General features: G+C 38.7%; 1 protein-coding gene across 6 annotated transcripts in view; it reads left to right on the forward strand.

Moving 5' to 3' along the window:
• Positions 1-18,653, forward strand: part of Tp63 (tumor protein p63) — a 214,679-nt gene that overhangs the window by 134,568 nt on the left and 61,458 nt on the right. For all 6 annotated transcript variants that reach the window (XM_008839677.2, XM_029566766.1, XM_029566763.1 and 3 more), the window contains one exon: positions 3,019-3,273. In XM_008839677.2, coding sequence (XP_008837899.1) covers positions 3,019-3,273 — 255 coding nt within the window. The remainder of the gene's footprint in view (positions 1-3,018; positions 3,274-18,653) is intronic.

Consider the following 18,653-nt stretch of genomic DNA (forward strand, 5'->3'; position numbering starts at 1 on the left):
AGGGAATGTAGGTCTCACTGGGAATGTCCGAAGGAGGCACTGGCTTTGTGTAGTGCTCTGCTACCAACGTTTAAAAATGCTTAGCAGTGTAAGAAGAGGCCCTGGACTTAGTTTGCAATGCACACTGGAACTTATTTCCCTGTCCTTTCTGGATAGTTGGTTGATGTTGCTCTGTCCTTGGCCTCAAATCATGTTCTACGAATGCACAAAGCCTCTCCTCAAATCAAAGAAATGAACACTTTCTAAAGCAAGGTATTTTAAATTTAGCTTCTAAAGAGGTATTTCCTGTGGCAGGCTTTGGACTTACTGATTTCCAGCAAACTAAGAAATATGTCCAGGTAGATTTGCACTTATGCATTCTCACTCTGGTGTGTGTTTGTGTTCATTCCTCTTTATATACATTGGGAAAAATTCAAAAGGTATGCATTCCATTGCTCTTGTCTAAACCCACAATTTCTAACAGTGGTTTTATGGTTTGTTTTTAGAATGATAGATGAGTATACTACTTGGATTTGATTTTTTTTTAAAGTATAATTTTGAAAGAATTTAAATTGAAATTATTTTCTCATTTTTAAAAATCTTGGATAATAAATTTCATTTTAAAATAATTCTTGGAACTCAAGGTTCATAATAAATGTATATATAGAGGGGGAGGGGAATTAGTAGGAGAAAATAATGCTGCTCTAGTCTAGTGTTTACTGCACTGCATAGAACTAAGAGCAGGGCACTAGAAGTAGATCTGTCAGCAGCCAGCATGCTCTCTGTGAGCCTTGAAGACAGTTTCTGCTTCTTCGGTACCACCCAGGATGTTCGGTCTTACTGTAAGTGGAGGGGTCTCCATTGACAAGCCTCTGTAAATGGAATTTTAAGTCCTTAGAGAACTGATAAGTGTTTGCTCACTTGCTTTTAACCCTGGGCCCCCAACTTTTCTCTTTATATATACATGGGAAAGTTTCAAAGGGCCGGTGTGTTTCTTTGTTCTCATCCACATCCACAATTATTGGATGTTCCTCTGTGTCGCTGGGTGGAGGAGGAAGGGGTGGTCCAGCAGTCATTTACTGCCTACGAGAAAGTGCTCAGCCAGCTTCTTTGTCCTTTTTGTTAGGGACCACTGCCTCTCTAATTGTCCTGCTGCGGGAGAGCACGTGCCCTTGCCAGCATTATCTGATTCCTACAGGACTCTCAAGAGTGCTTTGTATACTGACCCTTAACTAAACACAAATAAGAATTTTTTCAGTCCCCTTCCCAAGTTGTTGCCTCAGGCTTGGATACCTGAGAGCTTTAGTTCAGGCGGGGTGTAGAAGCATTTGTACCTGCCGTCAGGTTTTCTTAAAATTTTTCTCCCCTAATTGTCAACCTGCAGTTTTGCAATCCCATCTGGAGGGGAGGCTGAAGATGGAGGGCAGGAGAGGGCTAGGACCTGTAGAAGTTAGGAGAGAAGTCAAGACAAACAGCTGCTCTTGTCAGCATGGGGATAACTGTAAAGAGATTAATAGTTATTTGCAGAGCAAATGGGAGGTAGTGTTCTGCAGTGGAATGTGAATGCATGCATGTGATGAAATGGGCGTGTGGCTGAGCATTTAGACAGATGCTCTCTGGACTGAATGGAATGGCCGAGTCCCTGTAAGAGAATTAAAACTGCATGAAATGAGATTATTAAAGTTTAAAATTATAAACAAAATTCAAATGCTCATTTCTTTGTGAAATAGTTTTTGGGAGGTTCTTCATAATTTTCCACAGCCTAGGTCTCTCAGGGTACTATTTCTATTGGAAAAAGAACTCCTTGCTTCCTTTATAAAGTATGTACCAGCAGCCTTGATTCTGTTCCCCTTCATTGGCTGAATCAGAAAACAAGATTTCCATGTCGAAAGGTTTCATGGGGGAAAACTGTACTGTAAACTGGTGGCCCTTTCTGGAAACAAGTTCAGTGTGATTCAGGTTTAGAATGGGCTTCCAGCTGACTAAGGGATGGATGGAACCCTGCACTCAACAAAAAGGCAGCTTCAGAATTTCTGCCCTGCCTGGTAGCAAAGGCTTGAGCAAATCACTTCCCCTCTCTGGTAGTGAGAAAGAATTTAATTCAGGCTTTCCATTTTACTGAGAACTAATGGTGATTGATCCCATTCAAGTAGAAGGGCAAAGCACCTGTCAGTTGGAACTATATGCATTAAAGCACTTCTGAATTATGTTTACCACAGAATTGTATTCATAACTAGATGGTGTTTTGTTTAGTAATATGTTCAACTCTAGTGGGGAATAAATTAGAACAAAAAAAATGAATGAACAGATTCTTAAAAATTAGACCACGCTAAGACCTGTTTTTTTCAAATGTACCAAAGCTCAATAAAAGTATTTTTAAAGATTAGACCATGTTGACATTCTAGCAGGCAACATTTGCAAATAGGTAGTAATGTTGAGCATGGTATTTCAGGCCTCGTAGCCCCAGCAGGAGCCGGATACTAGACTGAGCAGCATAGCAAATCCCACCACACACACACACACACACACACACACACACACAAAAAAAAAAAACCAAAGCAACAACAACAACAAAAAGTATATAGTGGAGTGTCTAACCATTCCACACCAGTCTCTTGAAAATGGGTCCCTGGAATGAGAGGCTGTGACATGAATTTAGAATGAGTACTATCAGGAAACTTTGCCCTATATACAACAATTTGATGCTTAGCCCCCATAAATCTGTCAGTTGGTCTTTTTTACTGTGAATATTACACTGCTGCTACTACTGCCAAGTTTTTGAAAAAGCAGGAATAGCAGGGAATGATTATTTAAATTAATTTCTAAGCAGTACTGTGCACTGGGCAACTGTTGCCTGGTTTGCTAGTAAGCACGCATTCTAACACTCTTGAGGCTGTGCTTGGTATTGCCTTGTTTCACAAATGACTGGCATTTCCTACATGTTTGTGTGACACACACACACAAACATGCCAAATAGTGCAGTTTTTTGAGCAATGAGATGCATCTCACATGGCTATCTAATGTCGGGTGTCCTTGCAGCCACAGTACACGAACCTGGGGCTCCTGAACAGCATGGACCAGCAGATTCAGAATGGCTCCTCGTCTACCAGTCCCTACAACACAGACCACGCACAGAACAGCGTCACCGCGCCCTCGCCCTATGCGCAGCCCAGCTCCACCTTCGATGCCCTCTCTCCATCCCCTGCCATCCCCTCCAACACAGATTACCCGGGGCCACACAGCTTCGATGTGTCCTTCCAGCAGTCAAGCACCGCCAAGTCAGCCACCTGGACGGTAAGAGCACTGCACCCCCACTTTGAGGATGGTCTTCTTCACATCCCAGGATCCCTCCCCTTTCCAACTTCAAAGAGTCCTTATTCAATGAGGAAAGCAATTGTCTTTGAATATTTAAGAGTTACCCAAAGCATAGATGACATCTAATGTAAAAGCCCAGCTTGGGCTCAGATCCAAATGCACCTGTCTTGGCCAGCACCTAATCATAATTCTCCAATATGGACAGTCTCCAAGAAGTATAGTTTGCTAGGCTCCCCACTGTGAAGATGGAAACATGTTAAGGAGTGACTTAAAAAATATATTGCAAGAAAAATTAAGACAAGACATCATTTCCTGAGGCCTAATATATTTATGAATATTGAATCCATAACATGGATATATATACATATATATATATATCCCCTTCACTCTTTAAAAAGCATTTAATTCCAGCAATCAGGTGGCAGAGCCAAGCAATTCTCTGTGAGACTGAGGCCGGCCTGGTCTATGTAGCAATTTCCAGACCAGTTAGAGCCTGTCTCAAAAAGCAAAACAAAACAAAATCCTCTGCAACTATTTTTCAGGACTCCAAGTAAGTCAATTCAAAGGATTCTGATTTCAAATGTTGGAGGAAAAAAAAAATCTTTCCATATGTTCTGGATATAACTTTTCTAATGCATGTGTGTAACCCTCCCCCTCCATTAAAAACAGATCCCGGAATGGTGGTGGTGCAGGCCTGTAATTCTAGCTACTCATGAGGCTGACGCACAAAAATCACAAATTCAGGGCAGCCTAGGCTACAGAGTGAGTGCAAGGCCAGCTTGGGCAGCTTTGTGAGACCCTGTGTCAAAGTAGTCAAACAAAAAAGATAATAGGGAGAAAAGATGTCTGGCTCATGGTAGAATGCTTGTCTAGCATGTGAGGCCTAGAAAAAACTGAAAAATGTTTATTTGACTTCACAGACTTCACAGTTCTTTTGTAGTATAACAGGGATAAGGCTGGCATATGAGGGAAGAACCCGACAAATCTGGCTTTAACTGCATGTCCAGAGAATGCCAACCAAAGTGGCAAACGCTTATCAAATAATTTAATGTTTGCATGGTGTATGGCAATATTCCAAATATAATTTTATCAAAGAGTGACTTTAGGGTTGTTTGACCAATTCTTTGCCACTTTGGCAAATTGGAGTCACTGGAAAATAGCTACACTTTTATCTGTATATGGTACCTAGTTCTTTGTAGGCTTTTACCCAGGTATATGAAGTTCATCAGTAGTCTGCATTCATCACACTACAGCATAATTGGCATATATTCCTGCATTGTGACCTTGCCTCTGTGCAGGTAGCACAGTTCTGTAGCTCCCATGCTGCTGTGGAGGAAAGCTGGAGAACACAGAGGTTAACACAAGCATCATGCTTAAAGTTGCGGAAGTTTTTCCTGATCTGGCTCATTTCCGACTTCTGCCTCTCCGCCTGGAGTGTGACTTTACTTTCTGACTTTTCAGTCAGGATGTCCCCCATTGTCTAAAAATTCATTTTCCTTCAGTGCTTTCCCTTCATGGCTTTTTGAGATACTAAACTGTCATGGCTCATATTTCAACCATGAGTGTAAGTATTAGCTTAAAATCCCATCTTCCCTCCCTGTATAACTTATCAACTATGTCATAGTCTTTCATCTCATTTGCATTTATAATTCCAGAGATACAAGCTGTGGGTGAGGAAGCATCAGAATTTCCAGGAATTACATAGTTGACTGGTCTAATGATAACCACTTTATAAGGAGGATGTGTGCATCTTGGGATAGGAAGTAGACAGTAGTGATCAGAACCTTCAAAACTAACAGTTACTTGTTTGGTTTACTGAGCCCTGGGTCCACTCTGCTAAGCAGACTTGTCTAAGAGGAGAAAGGGGTGGTTAAAAACACTCAATAGTTATTGTTTCCCTTCTAAAATCATGAAAGAACCTGAAAGAACCATGGAAATGAGCCTTGGTGCAAGTTCATCGGCTCAGTCCTCCTTCCTTCTCTCTCCTTTACCTCTTCCCCTGGAAACTTAAGGTCTCTTTGTAGATTCAGCACAAACCCATACCATCCAAGCTCAAAGCCCTTCTCTCAAAGAAATATATTATCTCAAAAAATGATTGGGGTTCCCTACTTACATCATAGATTAGAGAGAAAACATTTTGATATAGTACACTGATAAAATATCCTTATAGATGACAGCAATTTTGAACACTGGGAAAAGACACTTGGCTTTCAGGAAGATAATATTGAGTGAGAACCAGAAAGCCTGGATCCTGGCATGACTGTCTGTGTGGCCTTAGCCAAGTCACTTTAGCCATCTAGAATTTAATCTGTGCCTCCATGAGGATGAAGATGGTGAAAGTTACTCTGTATTCTGAGGATGAGATGATAGAGCTATTATTCAGGACCAAACATTTTAGAATAAATTAGATTCTCATTAACTACACTGCCATTTGGTCATAAAATGGGTTTATAGTTTTCAATCTCTTGGGTTTCTGTGTAGTTGTTCTATGTAGCTGTCTAGTATATTACATGGTAGCTATAGTAAAGTTCTCTCATTCTCAGGTTTATTCCAAGATTACTTGCATTTCTTCAAAATCTAGGGCATTTTAGTCCTTACCTAGGTAATTCCCAAGATCACCTAAGGGGATACTATGTTCTTTAGATAAAGACAACCATGTTTTATATATAGCAGCATCCAATTATGCAGTCTGTTACACATTCTTGCATTTATAAAGGGCAACACATTTTAAAAACATTTTCTTACATATTGATCTTAGGATAAATATGACCAAGCCACTTACCCAAGTCTCCTGGCTTTAAAAATGAGGAAGCCTCATTTTTAAAAAACCATAGATAAAAACCATAAATGACTCATGGCCAAGGAGGGAGAGGGACCCAAGAGCCCTCACTCCTGGTGAAGTTCCCCCACCATCCTCTCTACTCTCTCATTCTCTAACTGACAAAAGGTTAAGCGTGTGCAGGAGTAGGAAGCCCCATGTCCTCGAGAGCTGCCTCTTGTGTCCTGACCCAACTGCTGGATGCTATTTTTGTGCCATATTACACAAAACTTATTCCTTAGGTATCTGTACATTTAAAGTGTTTTCTTTCCAAATACAATGCCATATCTTCACTCCCCACAACCTGGAACCACGGGAGCAGCCATTATTAGGACAGGCCACATCTACTCCTAGCCTTCTGGCTAAAATTATTTTTAAATCCTTTATATCACCTATTCACTCCTTTGTGATGTTTTTCCTTTATGATTTTTTGTTTTCACTCTCAGAATTACTATCAAAATATACCTACTATAAGTAAAAAGTAATGCATCTTCCTTCGCTTTTTCTGTTTTAAATAATAAATATGATGATGGTTCTAGTTCTATAAAACTGCGGGCTGATTTTAAATTTCTTCCTACAAAATGAGGTGAGGTACAAGAACATGCCCCTCCCACTCTTTTACAAACACAACTCAAAACTAAAAGTCTAAGATTTTGTTTTGAACCTCCTTCTTTCCTCAGTTTGACACTATTTATGGAGGCCCATTGTTCAATAATGCACTATTGTCCTAGTATTTTACCAGAAACTCATCAAACAGAAGGCATTTGAAAAACTGATACTTTGGAGATCCAAGAAACCTAAGTGTATGTTTCATCTCTGAAATTTACTACTGTCACAGGGATTTGCCCTCAAATTTGACCTCTCTAAACCTTACAATCTTTGCTTTCACAAGGGGATATCAATATTTTGCTGTAAGAAGTATGAGTAAATATACCTTTTAGTACATGACTTTTGACTTGTCTAAGGCACAGGAGTGTTCATTGAGTCTAAATTTATATATAAATTTGTGAGCTGACTTTCAGTCTTTGTGTGTATGTGGGAGGGGGTTTATTATAGTTTTGCTGAGGATTCAGTTGCATAACAGGTAATAATTTGAGAAAATGAAAAACAAAATGTCTACCAATTTCTTAATGTTTGTGGGATGCTCACATGAGAACATAAGCTCCAAAGGACTGAAATATTATCCTCTATCCAAATATGTTGAGATGACATATGATGGTAACGGAGTCTCCTGAATGCAAGCTGCTGCTAGCTGCCCTGCCTCCTCTTGACAGCATAATGGTGGGCCCTTCCCAGAAATAAAGCCTGTTGATTTAATACACTCATTTCTCACTTACAATTCTACTTTATGTATTAGGATTCCATTTTGTATTCCTTGTGTGGACAGGGATAGCAGTATGCCTCACTTATTGAAGAGTTTGCTGTTGACTCGTAGTGACATATTAGTGCATATACCAATCAGCAAGGTGGTACTAGTTCAATAAAGTGGGGTGTCTCTACAGATTGGAATGCTAGATGGATGTTAAACAGAATCATAAGTACTAGTATGGAGTTGCAGAGAGGAAAGGCATCCCATGAGAACTGTGAGTAAGGGGAAGGAATCCCTCAACTAAGGGCAGAGGATTTTCTTTGTATTGGACTGTACAGATGAGGTCTTTGTCAACAAAACTGGCTGGTCTTGGGCATTGACCTCACACACCTTTGCTAGGTTGAGGGTATTTATTTATTTATTTATTTATTTATTATTTAGCAATCCATAGCATAGTAGATTGAGTTCTCTGGGGAAACCCTTAGGTTGGGTTTTTCTTTTTTTTTTTTTTTTTTTTTTTTTTAAATTGTATTCATACTGAGGTAATGGCATCGTTTTGGGATGAAGGATCATTTGGACAACTATGCCCTTTTCTCTTCATAGATTTCAAAATGTTAAGGTAAAGCCCTGACTAAAGCCCAGCCCAGCACAGGTCCTTAATAAATATCAACAAACTTGATTTTTCTGTAGTTCCAAACACTGTCCTCCAGCTCTGACCCTCACTGTTAACTGTCCATGGACTTGGTCTCCTCTATCTTGGCCTGTGGTTTGTGGATAGCATTCCTCCTTAGCTTTTCCTAATCATTCCAGACTCAGGTTTTGTTCAGAGCTTTGAAGAATCTGACTGGAGCCAGTGGAGAGATTAGGGAGATGTCTTTTGAAAAGGGAGTAGCTAGTTCCCCAGAGAGGTTCCACTGAGCCCAGCCATTGAGTCTCAGTCTCACAGGCAGGCAAGCTGCAATGCATGCTTGTGGCCCACTCCCTGTCATCAGGTTACCTGTAATGTAAGACTTTCAGAAAAAGGCTGCCAGCTCTGCAGAATTCAAATGCAAGCCAGCCTAATGCATGGCCCTCTGGAATGCAGACTCTTACAGCTAACCCATCAAAGGACGCGATGTGTAGATAAACTTCACTGTGTTGCATGAGATTTATAGTTTCCTCTCATAGAGGAAATATTTCTGGGCTGGAGCTTTGGTTCAGCAGTGGTAGAGCATAAGCTTACCATATAGAGGTTCTAGCTTCAATTCTTAATGCAAAGACACACACACACACACACACACACACACACACACACACACACATCTCACCTTCAAAGTTTAAACCTTAATTTGGGCTTAGTACAGTCCAGCAGATCAATGATGGTTAGATTTTACTGGTCAGGGACAGGAGAGAAATTGGTAGCCCATACACTGGTTTTAGTTCTTGCCATAGCTGTTCTGTAAACCATCTGAGATATATACAGAGATGTCTTTCTGTCCCCTCCCATGATTAATAAAGTAAAAACATCAAACTAATTGGTTGCCCAAACTCTTTCTTAGAACATAGAGTACTAAGAAAAAAATGTCCCAAATAAAGTACTTAGTGATTCTCACCGATTGCTAATGTGACTGTGACTGTGTTCGGGGGTTTGGATTCACATGTGTCCCTGGTTAAACATGCTACAAGAGACTTGTTCCCCAGTCCAGAGCAAAACAGCTTACCAGGTTGCTATGGCCAAGTTTACCTAACTTGATATTTATCACCCTCCCACTTTCTCCTGAGTGATTTGTTGACTGAATCATGGAGTTTCTATTTAAAAGAAAAAATTGATCATGATTTTTTACATGTGAGTATTGTAAGGACTACTGGACCACAGAAATAAACTTCAAAAATTAATGTTTTTATTTCTCTATTACAAACAAAATAGCCACGTTTCTGCTTTTCTTTGCTCCTTCTTTCCAAGCTCTCCATCCATCCATCCTCCCCTTCTTCTCATGCCTCATCTCCCTGTCTTTCTCTTCCTTTGTTAATGGTATCAGTAGTAGCAGCTAGTGGAGTTCTGCAGGTCTCACCAGCCACTTGGTATCTTGTTTTTCTGCTTTCCTGGAATGGTGGGTTAATATGGGGATAATCCTGATCAAACCAATAACTGTGGGCCTTTTCATCAAGATCAGGAGTCACACCATGGGGACTTCCTATTCAACAGCCAGCTTGACTCATAATGGGCTGCAGCAGAGGGTATAGACTCAAATGCATTGGGGCAAATGAAAGACGACATGGAGCTGCATCATACCTGTGGCGTCATCTACTCCAGTCTCAGCCTGTTGTCTTAGGCACAGGTAGGCCCACCATTAAACAACTAAAGACTAACCAGAGATTTGGATTAGTATGTAACATCTCTAGGTCTTTAAATATCTTTAGTAGTAGTGGTATGTTTGTATTATGTGATAAAATACTACAGGCCAAATAAAACACTAGGCAAGCTGAAATCTCACCCTGTTCAATATGTTGACAGAGACAAAGAAAGATGATTTCAAGTTTGAATAAAGTAACGTCAGGCTAGAGCAAGTCTCCAAGGAAGCGGCTACCAGTAGCTATATTTCATGAAGAAATGATTCACTGTCCATTTCAAAGGAAATAAGGATTGTACCCTTGCAATTTAACCAAGCAATACATTATCAGTGTACATTTTGTCAATTTTTCTTATAGATTCTCTCCTCCCTACCTTCTCAGACCTATGAAACTTTATTTTATAGAAACTGGGTGAAATATTTTATAATAAAAATACTGATGAAATATTTTATTTGTTTCTGCTCTCATCATTAGAGAATTTATGGAATTCTGTACCTTAACTCTAAAATAGACCAAACTGTAATCAGAAGGGAGTGGTGAGATTTAACAGGTATCAAATCAATTTTCTCAGGTTACTAAATGATGGTTTATTTTTAATTGGCACATAGAGCATGTGCTGGAAGAATGATCACCTGGAAATTGATGCATAAACAGAGAATAATGCCATAAGACTTTTTTAATGACCCAAGAAAACTATACTATATTATTAAAGTCCATAGAGATCCCTTAAAATGAATGCACATTCAAAATCGGCTCTGAATGATGGGATGCCTTTTGCTGTGGGATATTTGCTGTTGGTGCTTTCCCGTATGTGAACATTACACACTGTCATTCTCACCCCCTTTGGATGAGCCATTTCCACCATGAGTGCAGTCTGTCTAGTATGTCCATGTGTATGTTTTTCCTGAAAGATATTCAGTAACCAGCTGTCATTTGGTAAGTTAAAGCAACTGTGTACAAATGAGGCCTTATGATTTTGTACTAGCAGCAATCTGTGTATTTACTTAAATCACATCTCCGAGCTCTTCATACCTTCTATCCTCCCTCAGGTTCTTTCCTTTGCCTCTCTTCTCTCTTCCTCCTTCATTAATGATAGTAGCCAACTAGGGTTTGTAAACATTACCAACTCTTTGGTATCTTGTTTTCCTACTTTCCTGGAATGGTGGATAAACATAGACTTGAGATAATGTAGCTTTTTTACCCAACCACTTCTTATCATTTTACATTACAGGAGAATACATTTTTGTAGAACAGGAAGCTAAATCTTAGACTCTTTGAAGCCTTGTAGATAGTTGTAGATGTTGGGTGGTTTTTAGACCATGGGGTCCTATAATTAGGCATACAGAGATCTAAAGGGAGTGATCTTAGTTGAGGTCTTTCCCGTGGTTTTTAATAATGATCTTAACCCTATCATCAAACTGAAATTCAAAATAAAATTTGAAAGTAGTCATAGAACCTATACTTAATTTTTTTAAAGACCAAGCTCTAACATTTATATATTTGTTTTTATGTGTGTATAAATGTGACCTGGGATAGATGTGGAGCTCTGAGCATAACTTGTGGGGATCGGTTCTCTCCCACCATGTGCATCTTGGCGATTGAACTCGTGTCGTCAGGATTGATGGCAAGCGCCTTTACTTGCTGAGCCATCTCATCAGACTACTTACACTGAATTGTGTGTTAAACTAGGGAGGGTTTCTTCCTTCACAAACATAACGAGTCTTTTTTTTTTAAGTTTGAATTTAATAATGAAGACTCATGTGAATAAATATATCACTTGTCACCTTATTGTATCAGAAAGATTTGAAAATAAGGAATGAGGCTTCCATGTTTGATTCAGTGTTAATGTTGAAATTTCAAGTTCCCCAATCAAGCAGGATCTCCTTCCTCTGATACTAAGTTTTAGGTTTTGTTCTCCCAGAATTATACGCACTAGCTCTTATGAGAAATTTAATGACTACATTGAGGAGACTATTTTAGCAGACTTTTCTTTCTTTGAATAGCTTCTAAGTTTTACAAATAAGAGCAAGGAATATTTAAAGGTCCTCATTTCAGTTTGAAGTCATCTGATGGCTCCCAAAGATTAAGTAAAACGTGGCACTCGGAGGCCACTGTGGATAATAATGAGCAATAGGAACTGGGGCAGGTGGTTTTGATTCTGCCCATCTGTTAAATGGGTATTAGAAGATTTATTTGGCAGGATGGCTCTGAGGCATAATTAAAGTTTATGAAATGCTTTGGGAGCCTGAGAGCTGCAACTCTCAAAACATAGTATGCTATTATTATCCCATCCTGGATTCTATTGCTTAGATTCTTGAAGACTGCATCATGTCCATGTTTACAATTCAGGCAGTTTTCTGATGTTTTTCTCTATACAAAGACATGGCATACCACGATATACCTATGTAAGCCCCTAGATATAAATATTGGATGAAAAAGTATATATATTTATAATTAATAGCATTTCTTCATGAAACACAATAAACTGAGTCTTTTATCTGTTAATCAGTTACTATTTTTTAATGGCTGAGTGCTTTATATCTTACATTTAAGAAGAAATAATAAAATTAAAAATGTAATCATTTTACTGGGTCATGAGAAGAAAAATTAGTCTTAAAAATGAAAATGCTTGTTTGTATATAAATTTATACAGATGAACTTTGAGTAACAATAAAACATATTTGTATTGGTTTTACTTTAACACCTCATGCTAGAAAAATATTCCTGTCTTCTATTACCCTTCATCTTCTTTTCTTTTGTAGCAATTTCAGATTTTTATATTTGTGACTGTATAGCCCTAGAATTAATGTAAATTGTTTCTACTTTTTTTTATTCTTAAAGAAAACTCACATTTTCTAATTTTTTTAATTCTTGAAAAAACTCACATTGTCTCACTAAGACAATGTCATGATTATGTATTCTGTTTCTAAGTAATCATCACCATCAAATAAGTCATAGACTAGATATGATTAACCATATGTCATAAAACACAGTAATTTCTACTATAAACATACATAATCATTCACAAAAGCCAAATGATTCTTACAGTCTATAAAGATTGCTTAACTATCTTATATGCGTTGACATATGTGTTGTTTACTCATAACAAAACTGGAAGTTATTTTATGAATTTAACTTGATTAAAATTTACTTCTAGCATAGCAAACTTTATTAGATTTTTTTAAAATGTGAATGTGAGAGTGCCTGCATGTATGTATATGTACTATGTGCATGCCTGGTACTCATGTAAACCAGAAGCGGGCATAGGATCCCCTGTGATTGACTTTACAGATAGTTATGAGTTGCCATGTAAGTGCTGAATACTGAATTCTGATTCCTTAACTGCTAAGCCACTCTCCAGCTCCCGTAATATACATTTTAATATTTTGATGTTCTAGAATTTTGATACATTTGTACAATGATTTTAGAAGCTCATTTTTCTTAAAACTTTCTCCAAGGAAATTAGAGTAGATTCTTACATACTATTCATATATTATGTATGTATGTGTATATATATGTAAAATCTATTTTTGATCATATTATGAAGTATTTTTCATAAAAGGAAAAACCCTGCTCCTTACTGAATTTGAAAATATATTTGTATGTGTCTCTTCTATCTCTGCCTGACATCCAACTCCTCAAAGTAGAGTGGTCTTGCAAGAGAGACCCCAAAGCTTGTAGATGTTAGAAGGGCTCAGAGTAACAACAGGGAGAATTCTAGTCTTATACCCTGGAGATAGAGGGTGAAGTTAAGGATACACTTATGTATTTTACTGAAAGTTTATCTTTACACACTTAAATTTTATTATTTTTATGTGCTCTTTCAACTTTTCTATACAAAGCTGTGAAATTAGCAGATAATGCCTTTTGGAAATGTTGCAGCAGTTGATAGATGAAGCATATTAACCAATAGGCAATGTGGAAGGTATTTTTTACAACAGGAATCTGGAATAACTGTGTACTTCCACAGTTGGAATGAGTGCCTAGACAAGCTATCCATGTTGCCATGATTAACAATCCTTTCCATTCTCTCTGAATTTCGACATTTAAGTTGCAAATAACTGTTTTTAATACTGCCCAAATCAAGTTTTTCAAAATAAAATTGTCTGCTTTCAAAAGTTATCAAAGATAACTTTAGATTTCTTTAGATTTCTGTACTTCTGCTGTTCTCATGGTAACAGATTGTATTTCACTCTTATCCATCATCAAAGGCTATAGTCTATGCATTCATATGTCTGAGTATCATCATGCAACTTAACATGAACCTAGTGCATTTGTAAAAGCTATATAGGAAGTGATGTAGATGGAGAACTCAAGGTCTGGATATAAGAAGACAACTCACACCATACCACACCCAAAAGGCACTATAGGCTTCTCGTTTAGTTTTCTACCCAAGAAGCAAATGCATATCCATTTGTGTAAGTTTCTGAACTGTACTGATGATACAAGATGGATGTCTCATCTAACAGCCATCATTTTAAGCTATGATACTTTTGTCAGCACAGTATGGAAAACATGGGTCTTCATTATAGACATAAGAATTGTACTAGGGCTGGTTGTCGTGGTGCATGCCTTTAATGCCAACACTCCAGAGGCAGAAGCAGGTGGAACTCTGTGAGGTCAAGGCCAACCAGGACTACCTATTGAGACTGGGTATCAAAGAGAAATAATAAAATAATTGTACTTAGATAGCATGGGTCTCACAAGGGACCAACTCTGCTCTTCCTCACTAGGGTCATTTGCTCATATCCACGGTGATCACCATTTGGCATCTGGCAGGAAGGTGATACATGGTAGACAGTGCACAGGTTGTGCTGAATGCATAAAAGAAATGGAGTAGAGCTGGCTTTGTGAAGAATGAAGTGGTCAAACCAGATGTCACTTGTAATGCTAAGCATCTTACCAAAAAACTGATAGGACTTTGAAAGTTGCTTAATAGAAGAGACTATAGATGAAAGCAGAACAAAATTCCTACTGCCTGCCACTTTAGAGAGGATACATTGCTCAACATCAGGAATGGCCTTGAAGGAAAGCACATGCGTAGGGAAACAGAAAGATGTGGAATGAGCAGTGGACTCCATCAGGAACCATCCCATCGCCACTATGAAAAAGAATAAAAATTTCACCATCCACTGGACAAGAAATAGCTGTGAGAATGAACATGCTTAGCTCTTTTTCATTACTGTCTTCTATTTTTTATTGTGAATTTTTTTTTGTCTTCTTGAGACAAGGTCCCCCAGTAGTCCCAGCTGGCCCGGAACTCACTATGTAGACCAGGCCGGCCTTGAACACACAGAGATCCTCCTGCCTCTGCCTCCTGAGTGCTGGGACTTAAGGTGTGCACCACCACACCCGGCTTATCATGAATATTTTATAGGTAATAATTTCAAAGTGTTGGTTTAGCTAGGATCATTCCTTGAGGTAGTAAATAAATGTGTTTTTGCTAGCAAAACAAATTGTGCTGGTAAAATAGTCTTGAGGATTTAATATTATTCTCTCACCCCCACCCAAGAATAGCTATCACCTAGACAAGTTGGGATTAGCTCTGTAGCCAGGAGAGGGAAGTGAGGTGGCTTACTAGAAATGGGCTTTTACAACAGATAAAACACACACACACACACACACACATACACACACATTAAATTTGTTAGTGAGATGTATTCTAAGACACATTTGTAGCTCTGATTGTGTAAGTTTATTATATGAAATTCTAATTTAGGGAAGAGACCCAAACATAGGCAGGCAGAATGTACAAAATCAACCTAAATGCCTTCCATCTTTTATTATTGTATTTGATAGTCCATTATGTGTTTCTACATTCAGATATGAAGGCATGCCTCTTATTTCTTTAAGTTTTCTTCTTGTAAGAGTTGACTAAGTTATTTTGGGAAACAGGAGGAGGGGGGAACTGAGAGGGTACATCTTACTTGTTTTGTTTCCTAGCAAGCCTGTTCCTTCTTGAGAATTAAATTTCCTTCAGAATACATTTCAGGTAGTCCTGGTAAACAATGTGTAGTTATATATACGTTCCTGATGTATCTGTAATCTTTTCTAATTTGCCTTGAAATTTCCAAGAAGATAGTCTTAATCAACATCTAATGATTTTAATGAATAAAAAGATAAGCAATCAAACTTTAAGACTCTGTACATGAGGCATACGAATGGTGTAAACTTGGTCATCATTTCAATGATACAATTCAAGAATGATAGGACAGTGTTTCACTATGACTACAGGCTGGTCCAAGCTCTTGCGTTCAGGTAGTCTTCATGATTCAGCCTCCTGATTAGCTGGGATAAGAGTTGGTGCCACCTCACTCAGACATTCTTTTATTTACTTGGAATACAGATTTTTCTTCCCATTAACTCAGAGCACAGCCTGACTTCACAGGGTTTTGAATTGATGTTTCTACTTGTGCAGTTTGCCTTTGAGGGCCAGTGACTACAGTGGTCTTTCTTCTAGAGTCACTGAACATCCACATAAATAAGGAGCTACATTGTTGTGTGTTTGCCACTGGTTGCTTCCAGTAGAATAGGTACTTATCACAGAAAAGAAACTTTGGAACAGAGTAGATTAGAAAAGGAGTTAGAATGGATGTGTTTCCCTGGGGTCTGCCACACTGTAATATGAGCAGACAAAGGGCTTATATCCTTCCGAAGCTTGTTTAGAAGCATTCCCAAGCTAACAGGTTTTCTTTGAAAATGGTTGAAGAATTTGTTTTGAAGTTGTCACTTCAGCATATGCTTGCAGGGCATAGACTCACTCCTAATTTGTTGCTTTCATAATGTGTTTGACATTGGAATTTAGACTTCAGAAACATAAATGGAATGCTTTGAATGAAGTGCTTTTCAGAAACTTCTAGTTTAAAGTAAAATTGTTCCTTGCTAAATTAAAGTGAGTACCACAAAGCAAATAGCACACCCTACTTTAAACCATGTGAGGTTATTACAGTGTATCATCTTTTGCAAGACTAAAGATTTAAAATACTATATTTTAAATATGTAGGATATCTAAATATTTAGTATAATATAGGAGCAGGATTCAGCTTTGTGGTCAGACAGACCCAAATCCTACCTTTCTCTGCCTGTGTCATCTAAGCAAGACACTGTCCCTTAGGTGACTTCTTTTTCCTTAATATGGGTGACACTATTAGTAGATTTTAATATGAAGAATGTAAAATGTCTACTGTGCCTACTGGTAAGTGCTGAGTTCTATTAGGATGCATTATAGATTCAGGATTGGAACTTAGGTTAGAGTTGGCCAACACAAAGATACATTGGGATCTGTAGTAGAGAGTTGGGTCCACAGAGTAGTACTGGCATCTTCCACCAAGTTTCCACTGTGCAGTACGTGTGATATATTAGATAAGAACTGTAAAATTTTCATCCCATTTAGAAGCAATGACACGAAGAGCCAATGTATACATTGGATATCCAGAAGCTATAATCTAAAGTAGCCCATAGAGGATAGGTAATATTTTACTATAAAACTTATTCCAGTTTTGTCTGTTAATATAAATATATTTGAGTGTAAATATTCCCCTCTCACCAGCCTGGTCTACATAGTAAGTTCCAGGACAGCTGGGGCTCCAGGGAGACCCTGCTTCAAAAAGACAAAGAAAAAAAAAATTTAAAAAAAGAGGAGGAGGACGAGGAGAAAATTACTTATAATTTGAAAGTTGTTGCTGGAGAGATGGCTCAGCATTTAAGAGCACTGGCTGTTCTTGAAGAAGACCCAGGTTCGAATCCCAGCACCCACACGGCAGCTAACAACTGTCCATAACTCCAGTCCCAAGCTCGAGGGGAATAAATAGTATTAATGATAATTATCTCATGGCTTTGAATTATACCCAAGTACACTGTTATGTATACCTCTGATAAGCAAGGACCACCAACAGTTGTTTTAGAAGTATGATTTTGAAATAAATATACACCCTGAGGAAAAAACTGGGAAGCACTGATTTTCAGACTCAAAAGTACTAAGACTGGCGCTAATGAAAGGTGGTCCTGTTTACTGCAGTGTAGCACTTCTGCCTCATCACCCCGTCCTAAAACGAACCAGTTTGTTGGATGGCTGCAAAGGATGGAATTCTCACCTGTAAGTGGAAGTCAAAGAGAAGTGAATCCCATTTCAAAGGGTAGAATGGTCCAGGCTCTCTGGATGCAAAGCAGAGCTCCTGGGAGTGATAAGCTTTCAGCCTGTGGAAAGAAAAGAACTGGAGGTGATTCTGTTAACTTGAGGTTTAGATGGGAAAATGAGATGCACAAAGCTCCATATGAATTCAAATCCATCATGAAGAGATGCCTTTAGTGGCTCGAAAGAATAAAAAAATAAGCAATTGGCCTAGTCTATAAACAGAGTTTAGATTTTCTAGCAGGTTAAGTAAAACCATGGGGCAAGCTTGTGCACAAGACAGGTGCTGCTCTGCCAGTCTTCCTGAAACTTCTCCAGTAGAGGACAGCAGTTAATAAGGGAAGGTAAGGGACCAGCTGATGGGGGACAAAGGCTTTATATCCCACAGGCAGTGTGCTGAGCTTCTCGGGTGAAATATTCCTTTGGAACACAAGGATAACTACTCTCACATCGCATGGAAAGTAGATTAATCAAATCCTGTGTGGAGGTTGTTGGAAGGAATCAGAGTAAAGGAGAGTAGTTAGGGTAAATGAGACAGTTGTACAAATGCTTGATGGGGCTAGGGCTGCAGAGCCCTCTCTTGTGACATGACTCAGTCCATTTAGAGAGAGATGAGGTAGGACAGGAGTGGGTTTTCAAAGTCACCACTTCTAGGGGCTAAATAAAAAGAGAGGGAAGAAAAGGAGAGAGCCAAGGACGATGCCAAGGTGCTTGGCTAATCCTCCCGGAGCGGCTCTGTTGGAAATGGCGGGCTACCTGCTTAGCTAGGA

Source organism: Nannospalax galili, unplaced genomic scaffold, assembly GCF_000622305.1.
Source record: "Nannospalax galili isolate Female #2095 unplaced genomic scaffold, S.galili_v1.0 scaffold559, whole genome shotgun sequence".
In the NCBI taxonomy this organism is placed as follows: Eukaryota; Metazoa; Chordata; class Mammalia; order Rodentia; family Spalacidae; genus Nannospalax; species Nannospalax galili.